The following is a 25,789-nucleotide window of genomic DNA, read 5'->3' on the forward strand; positions in this document are numbered from 1 at the left end:
CTACAGATTAGTACCATTGACAGGGTTGTACCACAAGTGTGTAGTGTGGTACAAGACTACAGACCAGTACCAAGGACAGGGCTGTACCATAAGGGTAAAGTGTTACAAAACTACAGATCAGTAACACGGACAGTAGTGTATCATAAGTGTTTAGTATTGAACATAGCTACAGATCTGTACCACGGACAGGACTGTACCATAAGTGTGGTACAAAGGTACAGTACCATAAGTGCGTAGCGTGGTACAAAACTACATATCAGGACCACGGACAGGGCTGCACCATAAGTGTGAAGTGCGTTACGAAACTACAGTACCATAAATATTACAGTGGTACAACCCTACAGCAACGTAGGTGCGTAGCGTGGTACAGAACTACAGATCAGTACCAAGAACAGCACAGTACCATAAGTGTGTAGTGTGGTACAAAACTAAAGATCAGCACCAAGGACAGGACCTCACCGTAACCGAGTAGGTTTAGTTTAGCCCATTTATATATATCACATCCGTTACGTCGTCTCTTTAGATTATGTCCCAAATTATTTCATTTCCGCATGTAATTTCCAATCAAGCGCACAGCTCAGAAATGACGGCTCCAATCCTACGCGCAATGATAGTGTTTGACCCGCATTCTCCGACGATGGATACGACACGGCACAACTGCGCGCTCTATAAATATATCCTCCCAAGCTTGTTCAGATGATTCACCGTACGTCCGCCGATGCTCTCTCACGACAAACAGTATTTAGGTCGTCAATTTTTATCTTCCGTTTCAAAATCCTTCCGGACTCGAATTTTTTTTTCTATTTCCAAGCAACCTTTGTCAGTACTAACCCCCGTCAACAATCTAAAAGAACATTTTCGGTACCAAGACAGCACAATTTACACGCTCGGCTATTTGATGTTTTATTTCCAAGCAAGCTTTGTCAGTACCTAACGCCGTCAACAATCTAAAAGAGAATTTTCTGTAACACGACAACGCAGTTTTGTACGATACTCACTCGACTATTTGATGTTTTATTTCCGTGCATGCTTTGTCAGTACTAACGTAACCAACGTCAACGATCTAAAAGAGCATTTTCAGTACCATTTTGTACGATACACACTCGACTATTTTAAGTTTATTTTTCAACCAATTAACAACCCTTTCAGTACTATCCACCGTCAACGGTCTAAAAGAGCATTTTCGGTACCAAGACAGCATAATTTTGTACGATGCACACTCGACTATCCTATCACAAGAATGCTGTCAGTTTGCAGTCTAACGACAAAGATATGCCCGTTTTCGGCAGCTCAAACTACCATAGATTTGTTTGAATGCAGCATACAGAACTCATACGCCATACTGCGCCGATACAGACGCACGCCGCACGATCACCTTGACCTATGACATGATACGTCAGAAAGTACGTTCGAAACGTTGCGAGGAATGCTTACAATTGACTCATGTGAGTGTGGAAACGCCACCTAGTTCTCCGAGCAAAAATGACACGCATCTTTCTTCAAGTAGTTAAAGGGGCAACGGCCGAGCCCACTAAGACTAGAGTCAACGCCAAAGAGTTAAAGGAGGAAAAGGATTCACCGTAGTTACATGTACATCGGGCCCAATTTGTATATATACAACTACAGTACGTTAAGAAAAGTGTTATTTGCGTAACTTATATCTTATTACAACATTACATCTCTTTGGTCTATTCGTCTTGGTAATTCCAAATGTTTGGCTTAGCTTTGGTCCTTTGCTCCGGTCGGAGCATAGGCCACCGATGATAGTCATCCACTTTACACGTCTCTACCTTGTCCTTAAGTTGTGTCTTGACAGCTGTCAATCAAAACCAGAACATGGACAGAGGATGATTCCGTTGGTAGGGTATAAAACCTACCCTTCAACCAACTTTCCTCGGTGTCACTGTCTAATTGAGACAGTTGGTGTTGTCTGAAACGTCTAACCGTTTCCAAAATCATATCCAGTTGCTTGAGTAAGTGCTCTTTGGCGTACGTAACCCGAACTTTATTCAATGTATGCCTGAAAGTGGTCCCGTGACCGTACCAAACTCAGGAAGAAAAATTTTCGCGGCATCCCAAGTTTTTAGACAGTTTTTGGCGAGTAGATCCTCGAGTACTTACTTGTTTTTCTCTCAGTTGTATAGTTTGCATTGTACATATTATGTTTTGTATTTATGTAATGTTGTGCGTGTCTTAATGTATTTTATGTAGACCACTGGAAGAATAGCTGGCAACATAATGTTTGACATTGTTGTAATAGCTAAAAGTGGATCTGAATAAAGTCAAAGTCAAAGTCAAAGTACAGTACTCGGGTTAGGCTTCGGTAAGAAACAGCATCTCGGCTAGCGATCGAAGTGGACTCACTCCAACTCGCCTAAGGCAAGAAGAAAAAGGCACGGGGTCGCGCCTTCCCGCTTAGCACGCCAGAAAAGGGGAATGCATGGTCCAGGTAGGGTGTAACACCTGCTCTTCAACCAGCCTTCCTCGGTGTCACTGACGAACTGAGAAAGTGGATGCTGTCTGAAACGTCAAACCGTTTCCAAAATCATATCCAGTTGCTTGAGTAACTGCTTTTTGTCGTAACCCGAACTTTATTCAATGTCTAGAAATGGTGTCTTGGCCTTGACCTCATATGAAAACTTTCGCGGCATCCTTTTAGACAGTTTTCGGCGAGTACATCCTCCAGTACTCGGGTTAGGCTTCGCTACAGAAAATTTGGCTCAACATCTCGGCTAGCGATCGAAGTGGACTCACTCCAACTCGCCCAAGGCAAGGAGAAAAAGGCACGGGGTCGCGCCTCCCCGCTTATCCGGGGTCAGTCGGCCCGTCTCGCCGCTTTCCGCGGGCGGAGGGGCCGAGACACCCTGGCTACAGCCGCCCGAGATGCCCGGGCAGATAACACCCCGCTAAAATTGAAAGGGATAACGCTTTCGATCCGCGAACACTCGCGGCCATGATGAGAAGGCCAAGAAGTTATCTGGACGGATTTGACACGCCACTCGCGCGACGCCCTTTCGTAATCTTTCTCCGAGCTGAGATGGTTGAGAAAGATTGAACGGCCCCAACTTGCAGCTAGCTTCTATTCATTTTCTATTCCCGGCTTTGGGTTGTTTTTTTGGCGATGGAGCCGGCGATTTGAAGAGAGGGCAGGCACGGTGCTTACACGGGGTTAATTGTACAGGATGGTTCAGATGTCGCCTGATAAATTATCAAACGAACACACGCAAATACACACTCACTCACACACGCTCTGTCACCAGCCCTCTACATTTTAAACTCCGGCGCTGAGGAACTTGAAGTTGGCAGACAGTTACCCACTGATAGTTACCATTAAGTGTTAAGTGACGAAGTGTTGACTTTTTGGCATGAAACAAATCTGTTAGCTCCAAGCAGACGTGTCAGCTGGATAAAAAAAAAGAGAGAAAAAACTTGGCCAAATAAGTTGCCATGGGATTTCATTCAGTCTGCCTCAGTCTATTCAGCTATCCGCCGTCCAATGAGCTCCTACCAGGCTTTTATTCCTAACTTGGCCAAAGTCCCTATTACTATTTGGCCAGACCGGAGTCTGGTAGAGTCTACGAAACTGTCGCGACCCAGTGCATGCTCTTTTGGTTGGGATTTTGTGTCTTGTAATGTGCTTTGTTTCCTATTGTATACATATATCTTTTATTATTGTATACGGTTTCGTTGAGGTGGCATACAAGAATCGTGTGCTATTAAAACTGATAACAACATCTAAAATAGTGTACATCCAAACAAATATGTTCACAAACATTGGAAGTAGTGTTACTTTCATAGCGATCATAACAAAGGAAAATGAGCAATACCTGACTGTACGGTTTTCATATCATGTCAACGATGAGTTCTCTGCACCTGTATAGTGAGACTGAAAGTGATTCAAATGGACCATGTCTAACTTTTTTTAGAAGTGACGCAATTTAGCCTAAGGCTGGAATACTATCTCTCATACACGGTCATTCATATTTCGTAAGACAGTTTGAGTTTCCCCCAAATCATTATTTACACGCTTGTAGGTTATTATTAACAACATGACAACTAAAAACCCGCTGATGGATGGACCGTTAGCATTGCCTGAAAGTGCGGCTCAGAGGGTCAACCCCTGTCATTGCAAATTAACCAGTCTGTACTAGTCCACAGTTCGTACCTCGCCAGAACTATCGAAGAGTGGAATTTGTTATCACCAAGTAGAGTAGGGGCATCTTCTCTGGGTAGTTTTAAAGAACGCTTGAAGATGTGCAAAAGTTAGGTGTGACGGGTCGTTCTGTGTAATATAACCAGCTGCTGCCGCACCGGGTGCCTGCGAAGCTGGTGTGTTACGCCGAACGGCGGTTATACCAGCTATATAGATACAGATGCAGCTCATGGAATGGAATCATGGAATTGACATCATGGACAGAGGAAGCTAGCGCTGGAGGCTACCATGGTCCCTGTAGCCTCCATAGCAGGCTCTTTTATGCTTTTTTTGGGGGGCTCATAATACACTTTTGTTATTTCTTTTTGTACTGGATCGCTGATTCCTGGCCTTATCTGACTGCCGGCCTCGCGATATTACTATGGAGGCTAGGTCCCCGACCCTCTAGATGAGGAGGGGCTACGTGAGGTGGGGTGAGTCCAGCGCAAGATAGTGGACAGATGCGAAAGTTAAATCCGAAAAAAAGTATTCATATGTGTTATTTCCTTTTTCTTTTCATAGAACAGAATTTTAGCCTGGGTACCATCCGAATAATAGTTTGCTCCGACGTTTATTACTAGTATACACTATATACAGTCACTTCTCGCTCCGACTTTTATTATATACTATCTTAATACAGTCGCCTCTCTGCTATCGGGTAGCAGAAGCGAATATAGGAGCGACCTACAACCCGGATGGTTCCCAGGCTAACAGGATTTATCATTTGCATAGTGAAATGTTCGCGGTGATTTTGTTTTCGCGATTTCCATGGTGACCCCTTACCACGAGATCAAAACACCGCAAATATAAGTCAATGTGTTTGTAATCCTACTATACTACAGAATTGTTTCAACACCGAACGTCAAATCATGAAAGACCACGAAAATCTCCTTATTCAATATTCCACGAATTAAAGCCACCTCGAATATAAATGCATTTTTAAGCAAGCAAGCAAAGAAGTCTGGTAAAGCCTAGCTTCCGCAGTGGTTCAAGCTAGCCGGCCGTCTTGAAATGACATAAACAAACCCATAAAGTACTACATATATATCAGTACATGGTCAGTATCACATACTGGACGCACGGGCGCCTTACTGGCCGGAAAGTCGGAGCCCTTTTGTCCACGCCGTGATCCCCTTTTTCCAAGAAACTTTCTCTGCCGGGCGACGATAAGGCCGAGTAATATACCCGGGTAGTGAGGGGGGATTAGGGAAGGATTTGTCAGGATTACTGCTGTCGGGGTGGTTTAGAATCGCCGCTTGTTCTCAGTGGAGTCTACTCTGGTCGAGTTTGCCTTTTGATTCAATAGAAATGGCATTTTCTATCAGCCTGGGTACCATCCGGAAAGTAGTTCGCTCCGGCGTTTGTTACACACTATATACAGTCGCGGTAGTCTTCCTTCTTTATCTTTGCTTTAAATTTGTTAAAAAATAAATGTCAATGTCCATATAAAAAAATGTCTGTCAATATTACTCATTTCAAATCAGTTATTCTAACGTTACTAATATAACATATTGGACTGAGATTACACATTCTTCTATCCATAGGTCTTTAAAGGTGGGGTCACACATGCGTATATATTCAAGTCCGTTTGAGGTGCGTATGACGCTCTTAGTCTCTATCAGGCTCCACAGGTCGCGGGAAACATAGTACAAATTGGACAAATATAGATACATAACATGTCAGATGAGTTAGCTGACCGAGAAGTATGGTTAGCGACCCAGCTAACTCGTCTGACATGTTACCTGTTTACGTTTGACCAATTTCTATTATTGTTACAACGACCTGTGGAGCCTGGTGGAGGCAAATACTCCCATGCGCGCCTCATACGGACTTAAATATATACACAGGTGTGACCCCACCTTTAGGAAGGCCTGGCGAAGGCTACAGGATACGCAATCTCCAAGCAGGTTTACTGATGGCATCAGATACTATTCAGTTCTGTATGGTCTCCAACGGCAACGCCAGTTGGATGCTGCTTTGGTCGTCAACTTATGCCAACGCAACGGTAAATCTGCTTGGAGATTAGAGGACACGCACGTCCTGACATGGCCGCCAGTTTCGGGATCGATTCAAGACTTAAAAAGTAGTCTCTTACTCTTCGAAAGAACAAAATGTTGGTCTCTGATATTCGGTAGGATAGCGAACTAAGTAGCGGAGTAGAGATATGATAGGATTAATCCAGATATACCACGCTAAACTAAGTATCACCGGGGACAAATCTTAATCTTTTATATGAATGAAAGTTTGAAACATCACCTGTTTGTCATTTACCTATCATGTACGCTACCTGAAACCAAGGACATTAATATATAGAAGGCTTCTATATAATATCCTTGCTGAAACTTATGACCGTTTTCAAAATCTTGTCCAGCAACTTTAATCTGTAGACAAACGTTTTTTTTTTCTTTCATCTAAAACCCCCATCCTATGATTGTTATGAATATAACAATAGTTGATTATTCTTTTCCAAAAAGACGTATCGTTATGAATATAACAATAGCTGATTGTTCTTTCCCAAGAACGTGCCCTTGGGCCTGTAGTGTGCACCACAGGTCTCCATGCGCGTGCGCGTGGCAGGCTGCATGTAGCACGTGGCTGGCACGTGCAACACGTTATCATCAAACACCCTCGGTCACGGTCAGGCGATGTTTCTGTGATCGACATGTGACTTTTCTTTGTGGATGAATCATTAACAGTAGGGGAGGCCCAGGCATAGAAACTTTGGCACGGATGCGTTGAATTAAAATGTTTTAGAGAAACTTTGTACCAAAAAAAGGGATTTCTTGTTTTCATGACGATTTGAAAAATACAAAGCAATTTGACAACTGAAGGAATCCAAAAGAGGCGGTGAAGTTTTTGACCTTCATCGAGGTACTTGACGTTCAGAATCAGAGAAATGGCATTTGGGAGGGATAGGTTAAAAAAGCCTAGCGATGATTTAACAAACAGCAGGCACAACAAAACCGTATGCTAACGATTAGTATTTAATTTTCAAGTATGTGTCTGATATCAAAACGCACCAACCAGTGAAAACAATTTTTACTCTGTATGAAACCTTTCAGGTCTTGTATTTTTCAGCTACATATATACATCATTCAACTTATTTATCGACTCAATATCAAAAGTCTTTCTCTCTCATAAAAAGTCTAATGTCACATATTTGTTGGCGTTATTGCAAAGAAAAGGTTCATAACAAAAAATTAAATTTCATTGCAGTGGAATGTGGAGAACAAATACACGACACCAAAGTTCAATACTTTTCAGTGAATGTGAATTTGCGAACATATGAAATGGAGACGTTTAGTATCAAAACAGCCTATAAATATTAAACTATAAATTGCATATATAAGTAATCTGTTGACATGAAGTTTGTAAATTTTTCACACATAAACAAAAGTATACATGACTTCCATTTTTGAAGTTGAACAAAAAAATCAAGACGTAGTCTCTAAACAAAATGATACATAGCCTCACGTTATATATCTTAAAACAAATTCGTATAATTTCACTGCACAGGTTCCAAGAACTTTTAACTGCCTTCATATTTCTCTTTATCTTTCAGATAAAAATAATATATTCTCAAAATGGTGATTTCATCACAACCTGGCGCTATTCCACAATTCTATCACAATACTGGCCACTGGCTAGTAATAATACAGCTGTATTTTGTAACATTTTGGTGATAGTTTTTCTATGAAACACAAACTGGATACTACATTGCTCTGATTGGAACATGCACTGTTCAACTGCGCCCTCTACCCTCCAAATCTAGAAGTGCAGGATGGCAATAACTCCTCAATACAGTATTTACTTGAGATTCTTTCCTTTCATCATAATTCTCAACAATACTAAAATCTCCTGACCCCTAAGGCACCTATACTTTTTTTCTTACAATAGATGGTTCATATTTGGCAAAAATACTAAAGATGATGTACACATATTGCTTCTCAGTGTGTACATTTCTTTAAGTGTTGCAAAACAAAATAACTCACAACCTACCCCATCATAACACTGTAAGATATATCGAAGAACTGGTGATATATAATTCAATACAATCCTCAATCTCACAGTTGGATCATCCTAAACAATGGAAGATTATCAAGTCTGGGCTATGAGCTTAGAAAAAATACTTTTCCCTTATTGAAATTAACAAGCAATAATACAACAAACAAAACTCAACTGAAGAATGTATTGATCCAAACAAACTCTTACGGAGGGGTTGTTTTTATGCATCTTGGAAAGTAAGATATCTCTACAAAACAAAATTCAACTAAAGAATGCATTGACTCAAACAAATTCTTATATAGAGGGGATTGTTTTCTTTGTGCGTCTTGTAAAGGAAGCCATCTTTACTTGGCTTTCTCTGCGTAGAAGAGCCCCCATTTCTGGTCCCCCAGCTCACAGCGGTGTAGCTTTGCCTTCCAGCCTTCAACAATGTACCTGAAGTCCTCCTCAGAAAACTCCTGGAGAAGGGCAGAGAGTTGGGAATATGCTGTCACACAGAAACCATGCTTTTGAAACATTTTTTTTTAATGGAGACCAACATGCTTTGGGCCTGCCAACACAGGCTGAAGCTGACATCAAACAGATAAAACAGCAGCAAAGTCTTCTGCTGGTAATGTCCAAGCAGAGGTTCAGCTCCGGCTGTTTTTTCAGGTGTTTTTGTCAGGCTTTCTATTTTGTACTGTTTTCTTCATTTCCGTCGGCCATGAAGAAAATAGATGTAGTACAAAACAGAAACCCAACAAAAATGCCCCATGCAAAACACCTAAAAAAAACAGCCAGAGCTGAACCTCTGCTTGGAGAGTCTTTGCTTGGGGAAGATGATGAGGCATGACAGAAGGAAACCTATACCTTGATGAAGTCTTCCTTGTTGGCCTCTGTTCTGGCAAATCACACATAATAATAGAATTCTTTTGCTCGAAGTTTAAACACATAGGAAAATGATAATTCAAATTTTGGGCAAGTGAAAAGTTGGTTCGGGCTGGTAAATTTTTCAGGTACTTGCCTGATAGGACAAGTAAATTTCAGAAAACTTGTTAAACTCTGATGACACAATATTAACAGATAATAGATAAATAATAACCTTGATGAATTCTTCCTTGTTTGCCTCTGTTCTGGCCACCTCCCTGTTGAGGATGTCTGTGAACTGTTGTGTGCGATCCTCGGCCTGGACATTTATGAAACCAGCCTCTTCCAAAAGCTGAGGAAAAACACAAGACAATTCTTTCTTAATGTAGTCATTACAAACATTACTTTCTCCCTTTCCGAATCAAAAGGGACAAACACTACATCATTGACTGCCTCAAAATTGCTTCATATAAACCTGTATAAAGAAAACTTAACACGACTTTCCTCACTTTACTCAAGTGAAAAATGAGTCGTCCCTCGAATAGGACGTTAAATGGAGGTCCCGTGTATGGGGAGAGCCATACCCCATGCACGTTAAAGAACCCCCACACGTGCGATGGTGCGGTGTGCGTTGGTGCAAATTCTTCTGTCGGGAGTTGGTGATTCACTTCAAAATCAACCGGATGGAGGCCTGGCGAACCTCTGTCTCGTATCAGCCACATGGTGAATTACATCATTCACCCGGACGGGAGACCTGGCGCATCCCCGTCTTGTAATTAGCCATACAAAAGGGTATGTCACCCCGTAAGGGGCGGTATAACCCCGTCGTGTGTAAACATGTGCGAACATGTTTGATCACGTCGACCGATGATGATGATGATGAAAGAAAAGTAATGAAGACCTTAGAGTCTTCTTTCCTTATGCCACCCAGGTATGAAAATTGGTACTGTAACCTAAATTTGGTTGGGGCGGTTAAAGGCAGTGGGAGGAGAGGGGTAGGCTTTTCTTTCCAACATCATGCCCTAGACACAGTGGATAACAACCGGATAACAACCAACTGCCCCTACAGCCTTAAAAAGGCTATAGGGATACCTTTTTAAAGTCTTCAAAAACCACCCACCTTGCCATACTTTGCTGGAGAGTAGAGCGTGTACCCCCTCTGTGCTACGTACTGCTTGAAGACGTCAGACCACTCCTTGTCTCCGCAGCAGTAGTCCGAGATAAGGAGCTTACCTCCTGGCTTCAGCCACGTCTTGAGAAAAGAAGAACATTGTAAGAAAACATTCGAGAATAATCTCGGTTGATAGAACCAAGGAGGTTTAACCTCCTTGGTAGAACATAAGATGTTGGATTTTTCTTTTACACAACCAGTTCTATCTCTTACTGTGCTGTCGCCTCAAAAGCGCCACCTACATCAGCTACATATGCATATAGCGGCGAGAAGCAGAACTCCATTTAGAAGCTCTGAGGAAGGTGTCTGAGAGACACCGAAACGTAAGCAGGTCAGAGACAGTACTGGTTGTGTAAAAGGGAACTCCAATGTCCTATGATAAAAAGGGTTTTTGCAAGAAAGATTCTAACACCACATCTTGAGTTTTCTTACCAAGAATCTCTTGAAAAGAGGCAGCTTGTCCTGGATGTGCAAGATGGTGTCTCTGCTGTACACCACATCGAACGTCTCGGCCGGGTACTCCCGCTTCGTGCAGTCACTGATCTCAAAGCGCACCTTGGAAAATGACAAAGGAGAAAAAACTAAAGCCATCTGTTGTAACATTAAAAAAATCCCCAACCAAGGTTGGCGAAGGTGTACGAGTAGCCTGTAATCCATCCTATTCTAACTCCATGTTCACTCCTTTGATTGTATTTAAGCAGAATGTGACTTCACTGACTTTGATATTTTTAAAATCATAGTTGGCTGGTGCTGACGACTACTTTACACTAGTAGGCAACCTCGCCAACTGACTCCCAACGACAGATATTGCTCCCACTAACTCCCAACCATGATCTGGAGAAGGGTGTGAGACCATGGTTGCCTATGTGTGACAAGACCTTTACCTTGGTGATATTTTCCTGGCTGGCCCTCTCTGTGGCAATCTCAATCATGTTGGTGGACAGGTCCATAGCAGTGACAACTGCTCCAAATTTCTACAAAGGGATGGAAAAAAACTTTTAGACAACCTTCGGAAAATAAAATTTTTCTTCTACCTTGCCATGTTCATTGTTTTACATTCCAGAAAGACTAGACTATAGATACTTGATCGTCAATGATAATATTGATACTGTGATACATATGGACTTTACTGGTGTAAAGACTACAAAATGGTATTGTTTATAATCGTGAACCCAAGAAACCTGCTTAGACCTCTGTAGGTTTGATTGAACTAAAACAAGTCCTTTTAAAAAAAGCTGGCATTTTGCTAAGGTTTGCGTATGTGAGAGTTTTTTTTCTAGTTATTAGAATGTACTGAAGGCAGTCAGTCGTTAATATGTCGAATTCGCGACACCTCACACTCACTCACACTCACTATCCGGTTTAGAGGCCGTTGTTCCCTGTCTTGCAAGGGTTGGACGGCAAAATGCAAAAAAATTGTGTTCTACTTTAATCGGTATAATCAGTGATACACTACTAAACCTTTTTTGGATGACTTGTTACATGTGTGATAAATTTACATACTATGATACTGTCGGATGGTCTATACTACTACCTAACAGTTATAAGGTTTCGTATACTCAAGGAGGTTAAAGTAATCTTATTCTAACTTCCTTGTTATACACATACAATGTACCTTTGCCATGTAGAAATCCCCTCCACCGATGCCACAGCCCACATCCAGGACATGTTGGTCTGGTTGTAGATCCAGCCTGGCTACAAACTCCTGGAAAAATGAACAAGCTATCAGAGATGGCAGACTTCACCCCCTAAGCACTCAGTGACACTTGGACAGACAATGATATAAGTAATTGGGACGTGTGACAATACTGTACTGTGTTTGGTGGGGAATGGGGAAAACACACATACAAACTCAGACACAGAGTAAGAAAAGCAAATAACAAAACTTCACTCCTAGCTTGGTATGAAGTAAAAATACTCTTTTGAACCCAGGTTGCCAAGGCGGCAACCTGAGTCAAATGCCAGGTTGCCACACTTCCAAGCTACTACTTTCTCCAAATCAGTTTCAACAGCAAAATTTGCACTGTGCAAAAAAATTCTAAAAAATTAAGTTGCGCCAAGCAAATTGTGGTTGCCTTTGCAAGTGGGTGTTTCGAGCACTGCAAATTTACCTCTGTAGTTTCTGGTCCACCGGTGCTGACGTAGCCGTACCCGAAGATTTTCTCGTAGCGTAGGATCCCGTTTCTCGTGTACTGCTGGGCGTCCAGGAACTGCTGGAAGGTTTTGTAGCCGTTGTGAGCCATGCCCTGCAGTCGGCGCTTCTTGATGACCCAGCAGAACTGGTTGACGTTCTTCTTTGCCTGCCGACAGAGATGGGGACATTGTTCAGGCCATGTTGATTTGATAATATGAATGACATCCTCTGGTAATCCAAAAACTGTAAATGTACTGTAATTCACTTTGTCTTCTCAGTACCAAACTTTCACGGTCTGAGAAAATTTAACTTGTTCTCGGAACTAAATGTTCACTATCGCGGCAAGTTTCCCAGAACTATCGTAGAGTGGAATTTGTTATCACCAAGCACAGTAGGGGCATCTTCTCTGGATAGCTTTAAAGAACGCTTGCAGATAGATGAGCTAAAGTTAGGTGTGATGGGTCATTCGGTGTAATATAACCAGCTGCTGCCGCGCCGCGTGCCTGCGAAGCTGGTGTGTTACGCCGAGCGGCGGTTATACCGGCTATATAGATACAGATACAGAAGTGCACATAAAAAAGGCTGTGAATTATTTGTTATCTGTAATGATAAGTTCACATTACAGTCGTCACCGTGAAAACCGTGAACATAACAGTACATTGAAAAAATCAGGAATTACAGTATTTAAGTTTGCAGGGATTTACTTTCGCGGTAGCAGGAAAATGGAGTGTTCGCAGTGGTTTTAAGTTCGCAGTGGTCACCTCGAAAACCGCAAACATAAAACCACCGCGAACATTTCTGCATTTTAATACAGTGTTACAGTCATGAATAAATGGGATAATACATGCAAATTATTACTTCCACTTCAATATTTACTTTTCTTCTAAATTTTTCTAACTAATTTTTCATTTCATTTTATTTTTTTTTTCATTTTATTGAAACTGCAACAAGGCCATACAGATTTCACCAATGATTTAACCAACTACTATATGGCGCCATTGACGTCACTCCAGTCCGTTCCCGCGCTGGGTCAAAGGTCAACGGACATTGCTTCCGTAAACAAGCCGTATCACCACATCACTCCCCTGGGTGTCGCGTGAGAGGGTATATAGATATTCCCGGCCTCTGTTGGCTTAAATTACTATAATTTTGACGTTTTAAATCGCTCCCCGAACTCCCACAGCTGCACTGGACTATAATTATCAAGTCAAGGTCAGAATTAAGCAGAAAAACAAGTGACGACTGGATTATTATTACTCCGCCCCACCCCTCCCACTGCAAGTCGACGAGAGAACTTAAAAATCTGTGACACTTTAATATGTCACACACTGTCACATACCCACGAGCAAATAATGTTAAATTTGCTATTATGATTAGAGGTAACACAATGGTCACCAATTACAGAAGAAAAAAACCTTTAACGTTAGGCTTTCATCCCATTTCAGTGTATAACATTTTACAGATTCAAGGTATTAAAAGATAACAGGAACCCGGTGTGAAGCCAAATCCCTGCGCCGCGAAATACTTGAGAGGTCAGGTACTGCGGCTGCGCACTGCAGGGGAGGAGCAAGCATTTCGCAGCGAAGATTACTATGGCAACGACCTTTGTAGAAGCTAACAGATGTTTTGTAGTAGCCGATTCGACAAACCTGTAAATTGAAAAACCTATTTTTCAAAAACTTTCCTTGTTTGAAATTTAACTGGCTATTTCACAATTTAATACTATATGAATTAATGCATTTAAAGGGAACCTTTCAAATGAGCTATTTGCCTTCATTGATTTAATGGCATTGAAAATTGGCACACTCCATAAAGACCCTTTAGGAATCCTTAAGATAATGATATGCAGCGGGAAAACATGGCACTGTTTTAGTGCACACCACAGCAGCAATCCTAAAGATAATGATATGCAGCGGGAAAACATGGCACTGTTTCGGCGCGCACCACCACAGCAATCCTAAAGATAATGATATGCAGCGGGAAAACACGGCACTGTTTTGGCGCGCATCACAGCTGCAGCAACTCAGTCGTAGTGTCCCAATATTAACTAAGAGCCATCAGAAATGGTTACAGCAGGTAAATAAAAACATATGTTTGTGTCATTATTTGGCTAGCAAAGCGTGTAAAAATGAGCAAATCAGGACCAGTGTCTGACTCGAGTCTGACCAGATCGCCACTTCTGGTCACACGCCCAGCAATGGCGGAAGGACGATCGTTATATCATATCATATCTTATCAGGTATCAGTACAATGTAAGAAGATTAGACCCCGATTCCGTCCAAGGTGACCGAACTGGAACATCATCTGCTTATGAATTATATTTTACGCCCCTGAACTATCTTATTACTCTTTTTTTAGTCACACAAAGTAATAAAAGAAGTTGATGATAATTCTTGGTCCAGTGCACAAGTGTGTGTTGTCAGAGGATTGTTCTTCGTATATCATGTGCTGACCTGTCATATTCAAATGTAACTTTTTCAAAGAATATCATTCTAGGTTGAGTTATGACCGATCTTTAGATCCTTTCCGTTATACATAAGACGGAAAAGAAAATAGAACACAAAAGAATTGTGCCCATAGTAAATATAATACAACATGATCAAAATATGATTACATACATGAGCTGCTAATGCACTGTTTACAAATGCTTTGTATATCAGTCCAAATTAGGTGCTATGCTCTGTGACTGTGAGGCTAAAGGTCATCAGATTCAGAGGTGACCTGTGATTTCGGCGTCATTACTTCAATACGATTTTGGCGCTAAAAGGGACGACCAATCCTTTCGTCAGTGAAATTGTCCATAATTTGGACAAATTTAGCTTTGTATTGATTAGATTGAAATATTTTTATTAGTAATCATTGTATTTAGCGTCACCTTTTAGCCGAGCAAAATGTATGCCATATTCGAAACCCCCATGTGCACCGTATATCTCAGGTATTTCGCACGGCGCACAAATTTGGCGCTTGTATCTGCCAAATCCATGCTAGCGCATGGATTTCGCCAACGCAAGGATTTAGCTTGACACCGGTACAACTTTCTATCATGTATAACGTTAACGTTACCTTTGAATCAAGTGTTCTCGTCCTAGATCCCCCCACGAATTCCCCGAACACGTCAGCAGTTGTAACGTAACGTTACTAGTTAATATTAACTCAATGACTATAGTAGCTAAGCTGACTCTGGACCCAGTATAACACACCACAAAGTCCAGCTGATCGCCGAAGCAAAGACAGCTGAGAAGGGTCAGGTGAGGTCACGTACTACGCAGTGACCACGTGGTCTGGTTGCCGCTATCTGTGGGAAATTCCATGACGTAACGGCGAAGAGCGTAACCGGTTGTCTCCAAGCAGATGAAAGATACTGCTCCGTTACACTCTTTTCTATGGTGGTCCGCGGTTTTCTCTATTAGGAAGACCAGCAAAAGTAACAATTGCCTAAATTTACCCGAGAATTAACGATATTTGTTAAATCCTACTTTCAAACGGGTCTTGAAAAAATAACTTAACGTTACAGTCGTCTGCCTAGCAGCCTACCAATGAAGATGACTTTCTATCATTTATTCAGGTGCATTGAACACTGTATTCTTTGACACTTCTCAGAGGTTTTCAAGTAAAGACTAGTAGATCGCAATTTGAGCCAGGAAGGAGAATTTAGCCAAGACATAACGTTATGACATATGCTAATGACCTGCTTAACCCTATTACTTCCATTCCCGCAACTGATCGTCGTTGTTGCAATTGGTCTATGTGAAAGGAATTGAAAACAGGTGTCTTGCTGTGGCAGGTGTTTAATTCCGTGAACATCTGATATTGAAGTCACATATGCAACATGATATCGGGATTCGAAGTTTGACCGCGCCGACCCAACTGAGTAAACTGAATGAACAACCAGGGATTTTCCATCACGAGTGTTTGGTGTGGTTTCTTTGTGCTTTGCAGAGAGCCTTGACAGATGTAACAATACAATGTTTGCCGTTTGGAACAAGGGCAGGGAAACCCACTTGTCAAAAGGTAATAAATCTTGTATCGCCTTGGTGTACTAGTCTGTGTCCTCAAGTTCTGTACTTAGCTTAACTAGAGCTTACCAGCCAATGAGATACATCCCCTTCTGCGGTTGGAAGTAAACTTACCAGCCAACAACGTAACGTAACGTAACTGCCAGTTAACGTCATTGGCCACCAGCGTTTTTGTGACCACATTATGTCATGTGTATGTGCATAGCCAAATCCCGTATTTCCTTGTAACTGTTACAGCAATATAGAATAGCCGCAATTGTATTTATTGGTCTCCTTCCATGGAAGAGACATCTGTCTTTAGACAAGTGTACAAACATCAACAAACACCAGTAGATATTATTTGTGACTGTTTGCATGACTTGACTGTGAATTGACACATTCACTTTGAACTTATAGCAGCCACTACTTTATTCTGTGTTAAATACATGACGTTATACACTACCGAGTCGTTCTTCCCTAAAAATATACTTTTATATTTAAAAAAACATTCGTAGCGTCATAGCATCAAGGGAATGTTAGAATCGTCCAATGTAACGTTGTTAGTGTATTATTGTACACGTTGTAATGCTTTGATGACAAAAGGGTTTACGCCCCAACCAGAGGTGTATATGGTGACTAACACCTATAACCACCGAGTGAGCAAGGCGAACTATGGGTCTTGTATTGTAATCTACATCAGATACGAAATCCCCAAACCATGGTCAATCCATTCTGGCTAATATGGTAATATTTATGATGAATAGAGAATACAAAACACAGTGTAACGTAACTACGTATCACCCGAGTTGTTACCAGCCCGACCGACGTTGTAGCGTCCGAAACCCAGAGGGCAACCCGCGGAAATACTCCAAAAGTTGTGAAAAGTCGGCATGCTGTTAATGTTGTCCTCAAGGGTGATTTTTAACCTCCTTGTTGTCCTCAAACAAAAATTGTAACAACATCAGTTCTAGCGGCAGAATCCGATGTTCGAATTTTCGACAGCGAACACGCGAAGCGCGTTCGAATCATTCGATCGAAGCCAGCGTTCTTTCATTCGTTCGGACCATTGTAGTTCTCAAGTGACACACATATGAAAGCAAGATTCCTTGCTGTTTCATGTGTTTTGTTATCTATCAGAGTATAATTGTTAGAGGGATGGGTTGCTAAGCCTTTCCCTTTCAACGTTCTTTCCGAAAGACTGGTACAGCCTCAACCGATATGTCCAATCGAGGATTAAAACGAGGTCTCCCAATATATATTAGGCCTACGTCACATTTCCAAACCAGGCGGGGTTGCTAACGTTACGATTTGAGCTACAGGAACATAAGGACACACACATGTATATCCGTCTAGAAAACTTGTATAGAACGTTATCACGGGCCAGGTATGACATAATTACCTTTATGTAAGTCTCCACGGATTTGGCCAGCTGGATCTCGAATCCGAAGTGCATGACGCCGCCGTTCTCGCCCGGTATGGGGATCCCGGCGGACTGGATCAGCGAGTCGTAGTCTGATGGCTTCCGGTAGTTCGTCGGGTTGAAGGATCGTTTGCGATTTCCTATAATGGTAGACATACATGGGGACATACATCAGGAGAATTGTGTTTACCAATGAACCTGTCTGTCTGTCTCAGTAGTAAACTGTCTTCTGTTAAGAAACAACACAATTATAGTAACACTCGCTTTGCTTCAGGAATTAATTTCAAATTAGACAAAACTAGAGCAAACTCATTGAAAAGAACCTAGGGCACGTCACTGATGGATTTTCAAATTAAGTCTCAAAGTCAAAATGTTTTCGTGTACTTGAACCTGTCAAGTTCTATTATAATCAATTGAAATAAGACTTAAGATGACTGTCGACACGACACGACGAGTGTCCTTGCGTATTGCATGTTTAGATTTTTTCACACGAACATATATCAGGGACATTGTGGAGATACCGATCAAAATCTGACTGTAAATTTCGAAACAGTCACAACTTTCTATATGGGAGGTCACTTTATTATCATATAAACACATCCCTAGCATCCTGAGATTCAGATCAGGATCTCTACCGCTGATTCTACCAGATTATAACCTGACATGTATGTGTGAAAAAGATGTGATGATGTTGATTACGTCACATTGCCAACTTCTAGGTTAACCATCCAACATGGCAGACATTACGTCATGTCACGTAGATTTAAAGGTGGACAGTGGTACCTGAACGGTGGAAGCAAGACTCCCGGAAGAAGAAGATGCCGTCGTCCTTCAGCCAGGTGAGCACCTTCTCGGCCAGAGCCTGGACCTCGGCATCGCTCAGGTACATCATCAGCCAGTTGGAGAACACGATGTCAAAGCTGAGTAGAGGAAGAGTACGTCAGGACCAAAGCGGTCATGGGGTTGATAAATCACTCGATTTCTATTTTGTCCCGTTTCCTTCGTGTCAGTGGTCTTTCGGTAGAGCTTTGGCTACTTAGAGAGTAATGTGCACTACTTTGGGATAGAATAAAAAAATGAAAATATTGCCACCACCCAACTTACCTTTTTGGAGGCATCTCGAGCTTGGTGACGTCGGCTTGCATGAAGCGAACGTTCTTGTGATGACCGTTGACCTCCTCGTTCTTGCGGATGAACGATTCCATGAAGTCCACGGCCGTCACGTGTTTGGCCTGCTGCGCAAGCGGAGCCGTGTAACGTCTGCAGGGGAAAAAGATAACGACATGATCACGTGAACGGGTTTATAGGCCGTTTGCACGCACGTGACCATGACGTAAGCAGTGTCCGCCATGCTGGTCGGTTAAATCTGGAAGTTGGTAATCTCCAAGCAGATGTAAGACTGGCTCATTCTCGATGTTTTACGGCCGTTTTTTCATCTATTATTTTTCGACTGTTTTTTTTACGTTCAACCAGCCAGCCGCAATACAGGTCACAAGCGTCACGTTAAGAAATATATAGCTTGTTGTGCGCGTTCTTTTGTATTCTTCCTCAGATGATGTATCGTTGCATGTCGCGCGGAATTGTTGGAAAATATATAATATTTGGCTTCTAGATATGATTTAAAAGAAGAAATAGATCTAAGGCAGTGAAGCCAAAATGGAGGTTTTTGACAAGAACATGACTGAAGAGCAAAATTGCAGGGTGTCAATGTCAAACCTACCCGATGCCTGCGCCAAGCTCCAGGATGGTTTTTCCCTCGATTCCAGGCAAGAGAGACAGGATTTCAGGCAGTTCATCTTTGGACAGCTCCTTGGCGTTGTCGTCCAGCATCATCTCTTCCAGTGACGCCTTGGAGGAATGTTCCCGCCAAAACTGAGACATCTTGTCCCGCGTCGCCTCGTCTGTGAAATGCCGACAGAAGTGCAAAACGCTTTATCAATGTGTTGTGCAAAGACCGACAGTCATCGGTATACACGGATCAAATTGTCAACGACCACTATCGCCTTCTCACACACTACAGAGATGTACATCCTAATTGGACCAAATTTCGTGCACTTCAACAATACAGACGCTTCTAATACAGACGCTTCGAATGTCTGGAACAAACATACTAAATTCACATTACCCTAAGTCCGGAGTCTGTACTGTAAAGATAATGACCATGGTGATATTAGAATGTGTTAATGTGCTCAGAAATACAAGATGTACATGGTCAAACTTTGGCATGTAGAAATTTGTACGTTTCGAGTTCACAGTTTGTCACATTTTATGTTAAAACAGTTGAATATACTGTTGGTTTATTTGCTTGAGTTTAACCCTGTCAGATATATGCATTAGAATATGTAAACGTTTTAAGCAACTGAAATGGCAACAGTCATCAACCGTGGATGGAAGACATTCGCGGTTTTGTGACCGACTCACTGGCCAAAAGAAGGCAAGAAATTCAGAAAATACCTAGTAAGCCCGTGCGCGATTTGAAATGCGCTTGCGCATCGAGATTCACTGTGGGTAATATGTCAAAGGTGAATACCCCTTACTTGCAAACAGTTATTGCGTAAGCCATGTCCAGACGTGTTTTGTTTGGGTCTCGGGAGACATATTACCCTCAGTTGATTTCACCACGCATGCGAAGTTTAATCCGCGAGCAGGCTTATAGTCGCGAGTTTCCCTAACAATATATGCTTTGTTATTGCCATTCATAACCAAGACCTCTCTAAACCACGTACGTTTCTTGTAATACAAACATATACACTATTAAGGTTGTCATTAGTTCCTTGAGTATCTCAAGGAGCAAAGTGAATTCTTAAAGAAGCAGACCTTAACGTTACTTCAAGTTGTTACCTGCACCACACATTTACCTCAAACGCCATAAGTCTCTTGCAATACAAACATATACACCAATGATATCAAACTATCAATGTTAGATTCAGTTCATTGAGTATCCCAAGGAGCGAAGTGAAATCTTTAAGAAACATATCTTAAACGTTATTTTCGTTACCCGCACCACACATTTACCTCAAACGCTATACGTCTCTTGCAATACAAACATATACACTAATGATATCAAACTAATGTTAGATTTAGTTCCTTGAGTATCCGAAGGAACAAACTGAAATCTTGAAGTAGCAGATCTTAAACGTTACATTCGTTACCTGCACCACACAATTACCATACGTTTCTTGCAATACAAACATATACAATTATGATATTAAACTATCAATGTTAGATTTAGGTCTTTTCATCCCAAGGAGCAAAGTAAAACCTTGAAGAAGCAGCTCTTAACGATACTTCAAGTTGTTACCTGCACCACACATACGTACATTTACCTCAAACGCTATACCTTTCTTGCAACACAAACATATGCACTAATGATATAAAACTATCAATGTTAGATTTGGTTCCTTCAGTATCCCAAGGAGTGAAGTGAAATCATTAAGAACCAGATCTTAAACGTTACTTTCGTTACCTGCACCACATATTTTAACCTCAAACGACCTACGTTTCTTGCAATACAAGAATATGCACTAATGATATCAAACTTTCAATGTTAGATTCAATTCCTTGAGTATCCCAAGGAGAAGTGAAATCTTTAAGAAGCAGATCTTAAACGTTACTTTCGTTACCTGCACCACACATACAATTACCTCAAACGCCACCACGCAACGGCCCTGCCCGCCCCGCCGTCAGGACGAACGGCAGGACAACATTTGAGCCGCACACGCACTGCTATACGTAAGACATGGGGAAGAAAACCGCTGTGATAGTCAGTCAACATTCGCAAAAAAAAAACGTCCTAGAATCACTTCAAATGAAAAGTTTCCTTTTTTTCATATTTGTGGAAAAGTTTTTCTAAAGCCGTGATTTGACGACATTTTAGGTTGAAAGTTGTTTCACTGGCACAAAATTCTGGACGAATCTTGGATTTAGATGTTGGATGTAGTCTTTTTTAGATTCTTAGAAGGCCGAAAAGTTCTTGTGCTTCTTGCAAAAGCAGTTTCTCCATAGACAGATTTTTTTTTTAATTACGAATCCAAAAACATTTCTTTATGCACCAAAAGTTTCCTGAGAAACTCTACAAAAAGCCGCTGTGAAAATACTGAATTTGGATCTACAATGTCACACATTGGAAATGTTTTACATTTGCGCATCAGTTTGTTGCCAAAACCCCGTTGTGAAGAATTCTGCAGTGAATCCGGATTCAACGTGTTTACCCACATACAGGTATCACAAACGCAGACGTTTTCATCGTATCCTACGAGAAAAAAAATTAGATATATCTTCGGTCTCGAATATCATAATTTCATCTTGAATGTTTGTAATTTGTGCTATTTGTAAAGAATATGTAGCATTGCTTTGAATATTAAAGTCTATCAATGTTGTAATAACAGCCTCTGCAAAAAAACGTACTGTTGTTGGTTGCAACCACAAACTCAGTTCTATCTTTGTAAGTCAGAACCTTGGTAATCATGATAAAAAAAAAAATTAAAATGACAAGAATGGCTTCTGGCAGCACAAGTGCGCTGTTGTCCGGAGTATTAGTCCCAAACTGACATAAACAAAGAAAGCTGACGTGTCAGCTGGATGATAGAATTTGGTCTAAAACGGACAGAGATAAGTTGCCATGGTATTTCAGTCAGTCTTTTGCAGTCTATCCGCCGGCCGGACAGTTCACTCCAAGCAGTTAACTCCTACTAGGCTTTTATTCCTAACTTGGCCAAAGTCCCCTATTACTATTCGGCCAGGACAGAGTCTGGGAAATCTGAATAGAAAATGGGTCATTGGACTTGTAAAGAACACATGACGCCTCCTAGCAGGCCAACTGTGAACGTCACGTGACTCTCGTACGATGGAAAAGTACCAACATCTGATTACTGTAAGTCTTAAAACGTTCGCGGTGAATTTATTATTTTCGCGATTTCCGAGGTGAAACCCACAACGCGAATTCAATAAGCCGCGAATATGCGTTTCCAATAGTACAGACTTATTTCGACCGCGAAAACCCACTTTCCCTTCAGACGAGAACTTTAGGTCCCCGTGAAAATAACTGAACTTACAGTATCACATCAGCCGCCGTGCCTTGCGGCTCATTTTTGCAATGCAACAGGACCGTCTGTTGTTTTAACATAGGATCCAAAGTCCTAGATTCATATGCATTTTGCATGTCAATTCTATCAAAACTGCTGCATAAAATCGTTGGAAGTAAAATATAACGGTTATTAAACACAGGGTCGTCTTACGTAATACTAATATTGAACAGGGAAGCAATACATAACGGACAAACGGAATTGAAAAGAAAATTCAAGTCTGGATGGTAGAAATACGGGGATATATAACGTTATACTAAGTAAGCCACACATTGTCTTTGCAAGAGTGAAGGTTTGAAAGAACGCCCGTTTTGTTGTTCCAGCCGAATTCTTGACGATCAGTTCTTGCAAACGACGTCTAGATATGGTTAGCCCGTCTGCCATCTCAAATTTCATCAATCTTGGAATTTGGCATGTATTTCCAAACAATGGTTTGTCTGGTGCTCGTGGCGCAGCGATTGCTGAACTTGGAAATTTCCACTCGGGACGAACCACTCCATGTCGCGACACTGGGGGTGGTGTTGTGTAGAGTTTGATAACAAGTTGCTTTTGCGCTGTGACTTAAATTTGACTGGTTGGGGTCTTTTGGCGGAAACATAACCATACATAACACAGGGGAAGTCTAGAAATATCCGATATAATTATAAAGAAATCGGCATGTTTTACCTGTATGTATGTCTTTGTTTGGTGTCTGAATAAAGAATGTTTAAAAAAAAAAAAGAAATCGGCGTGTTCATGGGATGACTTGCACTACTGCCCAAAATTTAGAAACAACTATGGCTTGCTGCAACAGTCACAGATATTCTAATAGATCCAAACCTGGCACGCTGCCTAGCATAACAACAGAATACACTTGGAAAATACGTCCCACGACCCACATTTGATTTAGCGTTTCTGACTAATAAAAACAAATAAACTCTAGCCTAAACTTAACAAAAACGCTAGCTCAAATAAAGAAAAGTCTTCAAGTTGTTTTACTGAATGTGGAAGTGTATTTCCCGGTCACAAGTTGTGAGCCTGTCCACGTGAGCATTCGTAGGTAGTCAAAACACAAATGTTTTTCTCACGCGTTTTTTTTTTAAGTATAAAGTCAGGACTGACAGAAGCGTAAATTATGCAAACCTTCATTAAAGGGAAATATATACAAGAGATAGAGACACTTACTATTGTCGTTATAGTCTTCGTTGTTACTGCATCCATTGTTAGTGGGTACACCGGTATCAAAAGGTCCAGACATCTTTGACAGTTTGCACTGTGATATTTGCTCAGGCGAAAGACACTGTAGTGCAATACCGTAGCTTTACGTACTCAACGGTTAGGAACGCCGTATATATGAGCAAGATTACTCAGAGTGAAGCTTAGAGACCCTTGAGAAAATAGGTCAGAGACTGAGAGAGTCTTTTACAACCTAAGGCGCTGTAGACGCTACACACGCGTTCTTCTAGGTGAGCTGTGAAAGTCACGTGAGAGGTTAAAGAGCCAGAGTGGCATGATGGAAAAGTACCAGCACCTGAGTGGTGTACAACGGTGGTGGTGGGCGGAATCGTTAACTTACATGTAACATTGCAAAAGCCTTTTACTTCAAAGTAACAGTTCCAATTTCGTAGGATTTTGTCTCAAATTCCTGATTTGTGGCGAATGTATATCAACATGTTGGTATACAGGAGGGGGTAGAAGAGAGAAGGGTGGTGTTGACTTAATCCACCCTCCCAACCTGAATGGAATAGCCATACTTGTCTTCACACGTGTTAAGGTTGGCAGTAGGTATGTGTCGCAACGCGGATGTGATGTGATTCGATCAGGCTTGTCTAGTTACAGCTGTGGTTAACGATCTGGTACAGATCATTAACTAGTTAGTGATCTGTCTGGTTAAGGTCATTGACTTGGCCTAGTTAGCGACTTATCTGGCCAAGGACATTAACAGTTAAATAGAACGTCCTTGATCTGGCTAAGGTCACTACTATGGGCGGCGTAGCAAGGACGTCATTGGGCCTAGTTAACGATCTGTCTCCAAAATGAAGGGAATAATATTTTCATCTAATCTAACCAAGGAGCCTTTATCAAAAGCTCCTTGCGCTAGCCGATTTGTACAATTGTTACCCGCGGAGTCCTTCAGAGACAAGGTCTGTGGTTGCATACTGTCGTTTGGGGTCACGCGTGTCTGACATTGCGTAATCTCAAGGTCGTAAGGTCAATAGGCTAGAAAAACACAATCTCGTGGCTAGCAGGTGTAAGAACCTAAAGAAGGGAGTTGGTTTAACAAGACCATAGAATGTCCATGACAAAACATACAACATGCAATCCTTGACAACATGTGCGAGCTGGTCGTTTAGTCGAAGGCATTCCCTCGTTTTGTTCAAATGAAATGTTGAAAGAGGATTTTGTCAAAGGGATAGATCGTTTACACATGCAATGTATATGATTTGGACAGAGTAGACCATGTTAATCATCATTGAGATCAGACAAAACTATACTAGTATATATTTACAAAAGCTCTAAATACTCTAAATAAGCTCTAGTATTCCAAGGAGATATGAGGTTTCTTAACTCCTGTTCCTCATGAGTTGCGAGTTGACATTTCTTTAATACGTATACAGTCCGGAAGCCGCTTAATTGCAAACCCCATCTGCCAGTGCATTTCGTGCAATTATCCGAATGGTGCAACGAAGCGAAGTTATTAAGCAGGACCGCACCACCATGGGGATTTCATGCAATTAACAAACGTGCGCGATTATCCGCTGTGCAATTAACTAGCCTCTAATGTATAACACACACTTCGCACGCATCTACATCGCCTGGAAATGATGCTAACCAATGAAAACGTTCGTCCTTGTCCTCAATAAGAGTCAACGCGTGCATCACTAGGTCACTCAAGGTCACAGCTGTTACTAGTTCTGTGTGAACAACAGCGTAACCGCCGGCCACATGTCATCTCTCACGCG

General features: G+C 41.6%; 1 protein-coding gene across 1 annotated transcript; it reads right to left on the bottom strand.

The window, feature by feature from the left end:
• Positions 1-7,180: 7,180 nt before the first annotated feature.
• LOC118418317 (phosphomethylethanolamine N-methyltransferase-like) lies at positions 7,181-24,282 on the bottom strand. Its single transcript, XM_035824175.1, has 12 exons — positions 24,012-24,282; positions 19,484-19,664; positions 18,868-19,023; positions 18,547-18,683; positions 17,743-17,903; positions 12,326-12,514; positions 11,830-11,919; positions 11,099-11,188; positions 10,647-10,769; positions 10,164-10,295; positions 9,279-9,395; positions 7,181-8,655 (listed from the first exon to the last, which is right to left on the bottom strand). The coding sequence occupies exons 1-12, from the start codon at positions 24,082-24,084 to the stop codon at positions 8,542-8,544; spliced, it is 1,563 nt and encodes a 520-aa protein (XP_035680068.1). The 5' UTR covers positions 24,085-24,282; the 3' UTR covers positions 7,181-8,541.
• Between the last annotated feature and the right edge of the window lie 1,507 nt (positions 24,283-25,789).

The sequence above is a fragment of the Branchiostoma floridae genome, chromosome 6, assembly GCF_000003815.2.
Source record: "Branchiostoma floridae strain S238N-H82 chromosome 6, Bfl_VNyyK, whole genome shotgun sequence".
NCBI lineage: Eukaryota > Metazoa > Chordata > Leptocardii > Amphioxiformes > Branchiostomatidae > Branchiostoma > Branchiostoma floridae.

What these genes read in the sequence shown, in the direction of transcription:
- LOC118418317 (XM_035824175.1), bottom strand. Translation starts at nt 24,084, where the DNA reads ATGTCTGGACCTTTTGATACCGGTGTACCCACTAACAATGGATGCAGT. An exon ending in GTCTTGCTTCCACCGTTCAG is followed by an intron (nt 17,904 to 18,546) that starts GTACCACTGTCC and finishes CTACCATTATAG; the next exon opens with GAAATCGCAAACGATCCTTC. An exon ending in CCGTGGAGACTTACATAAAG is followed by an intron (nt 12,515 to 17,742) that starts GTAATTATGTCA and finishes CTCTGTCGGCAG; the next exon opens with GCAAAGAAGAACGTCAACCA.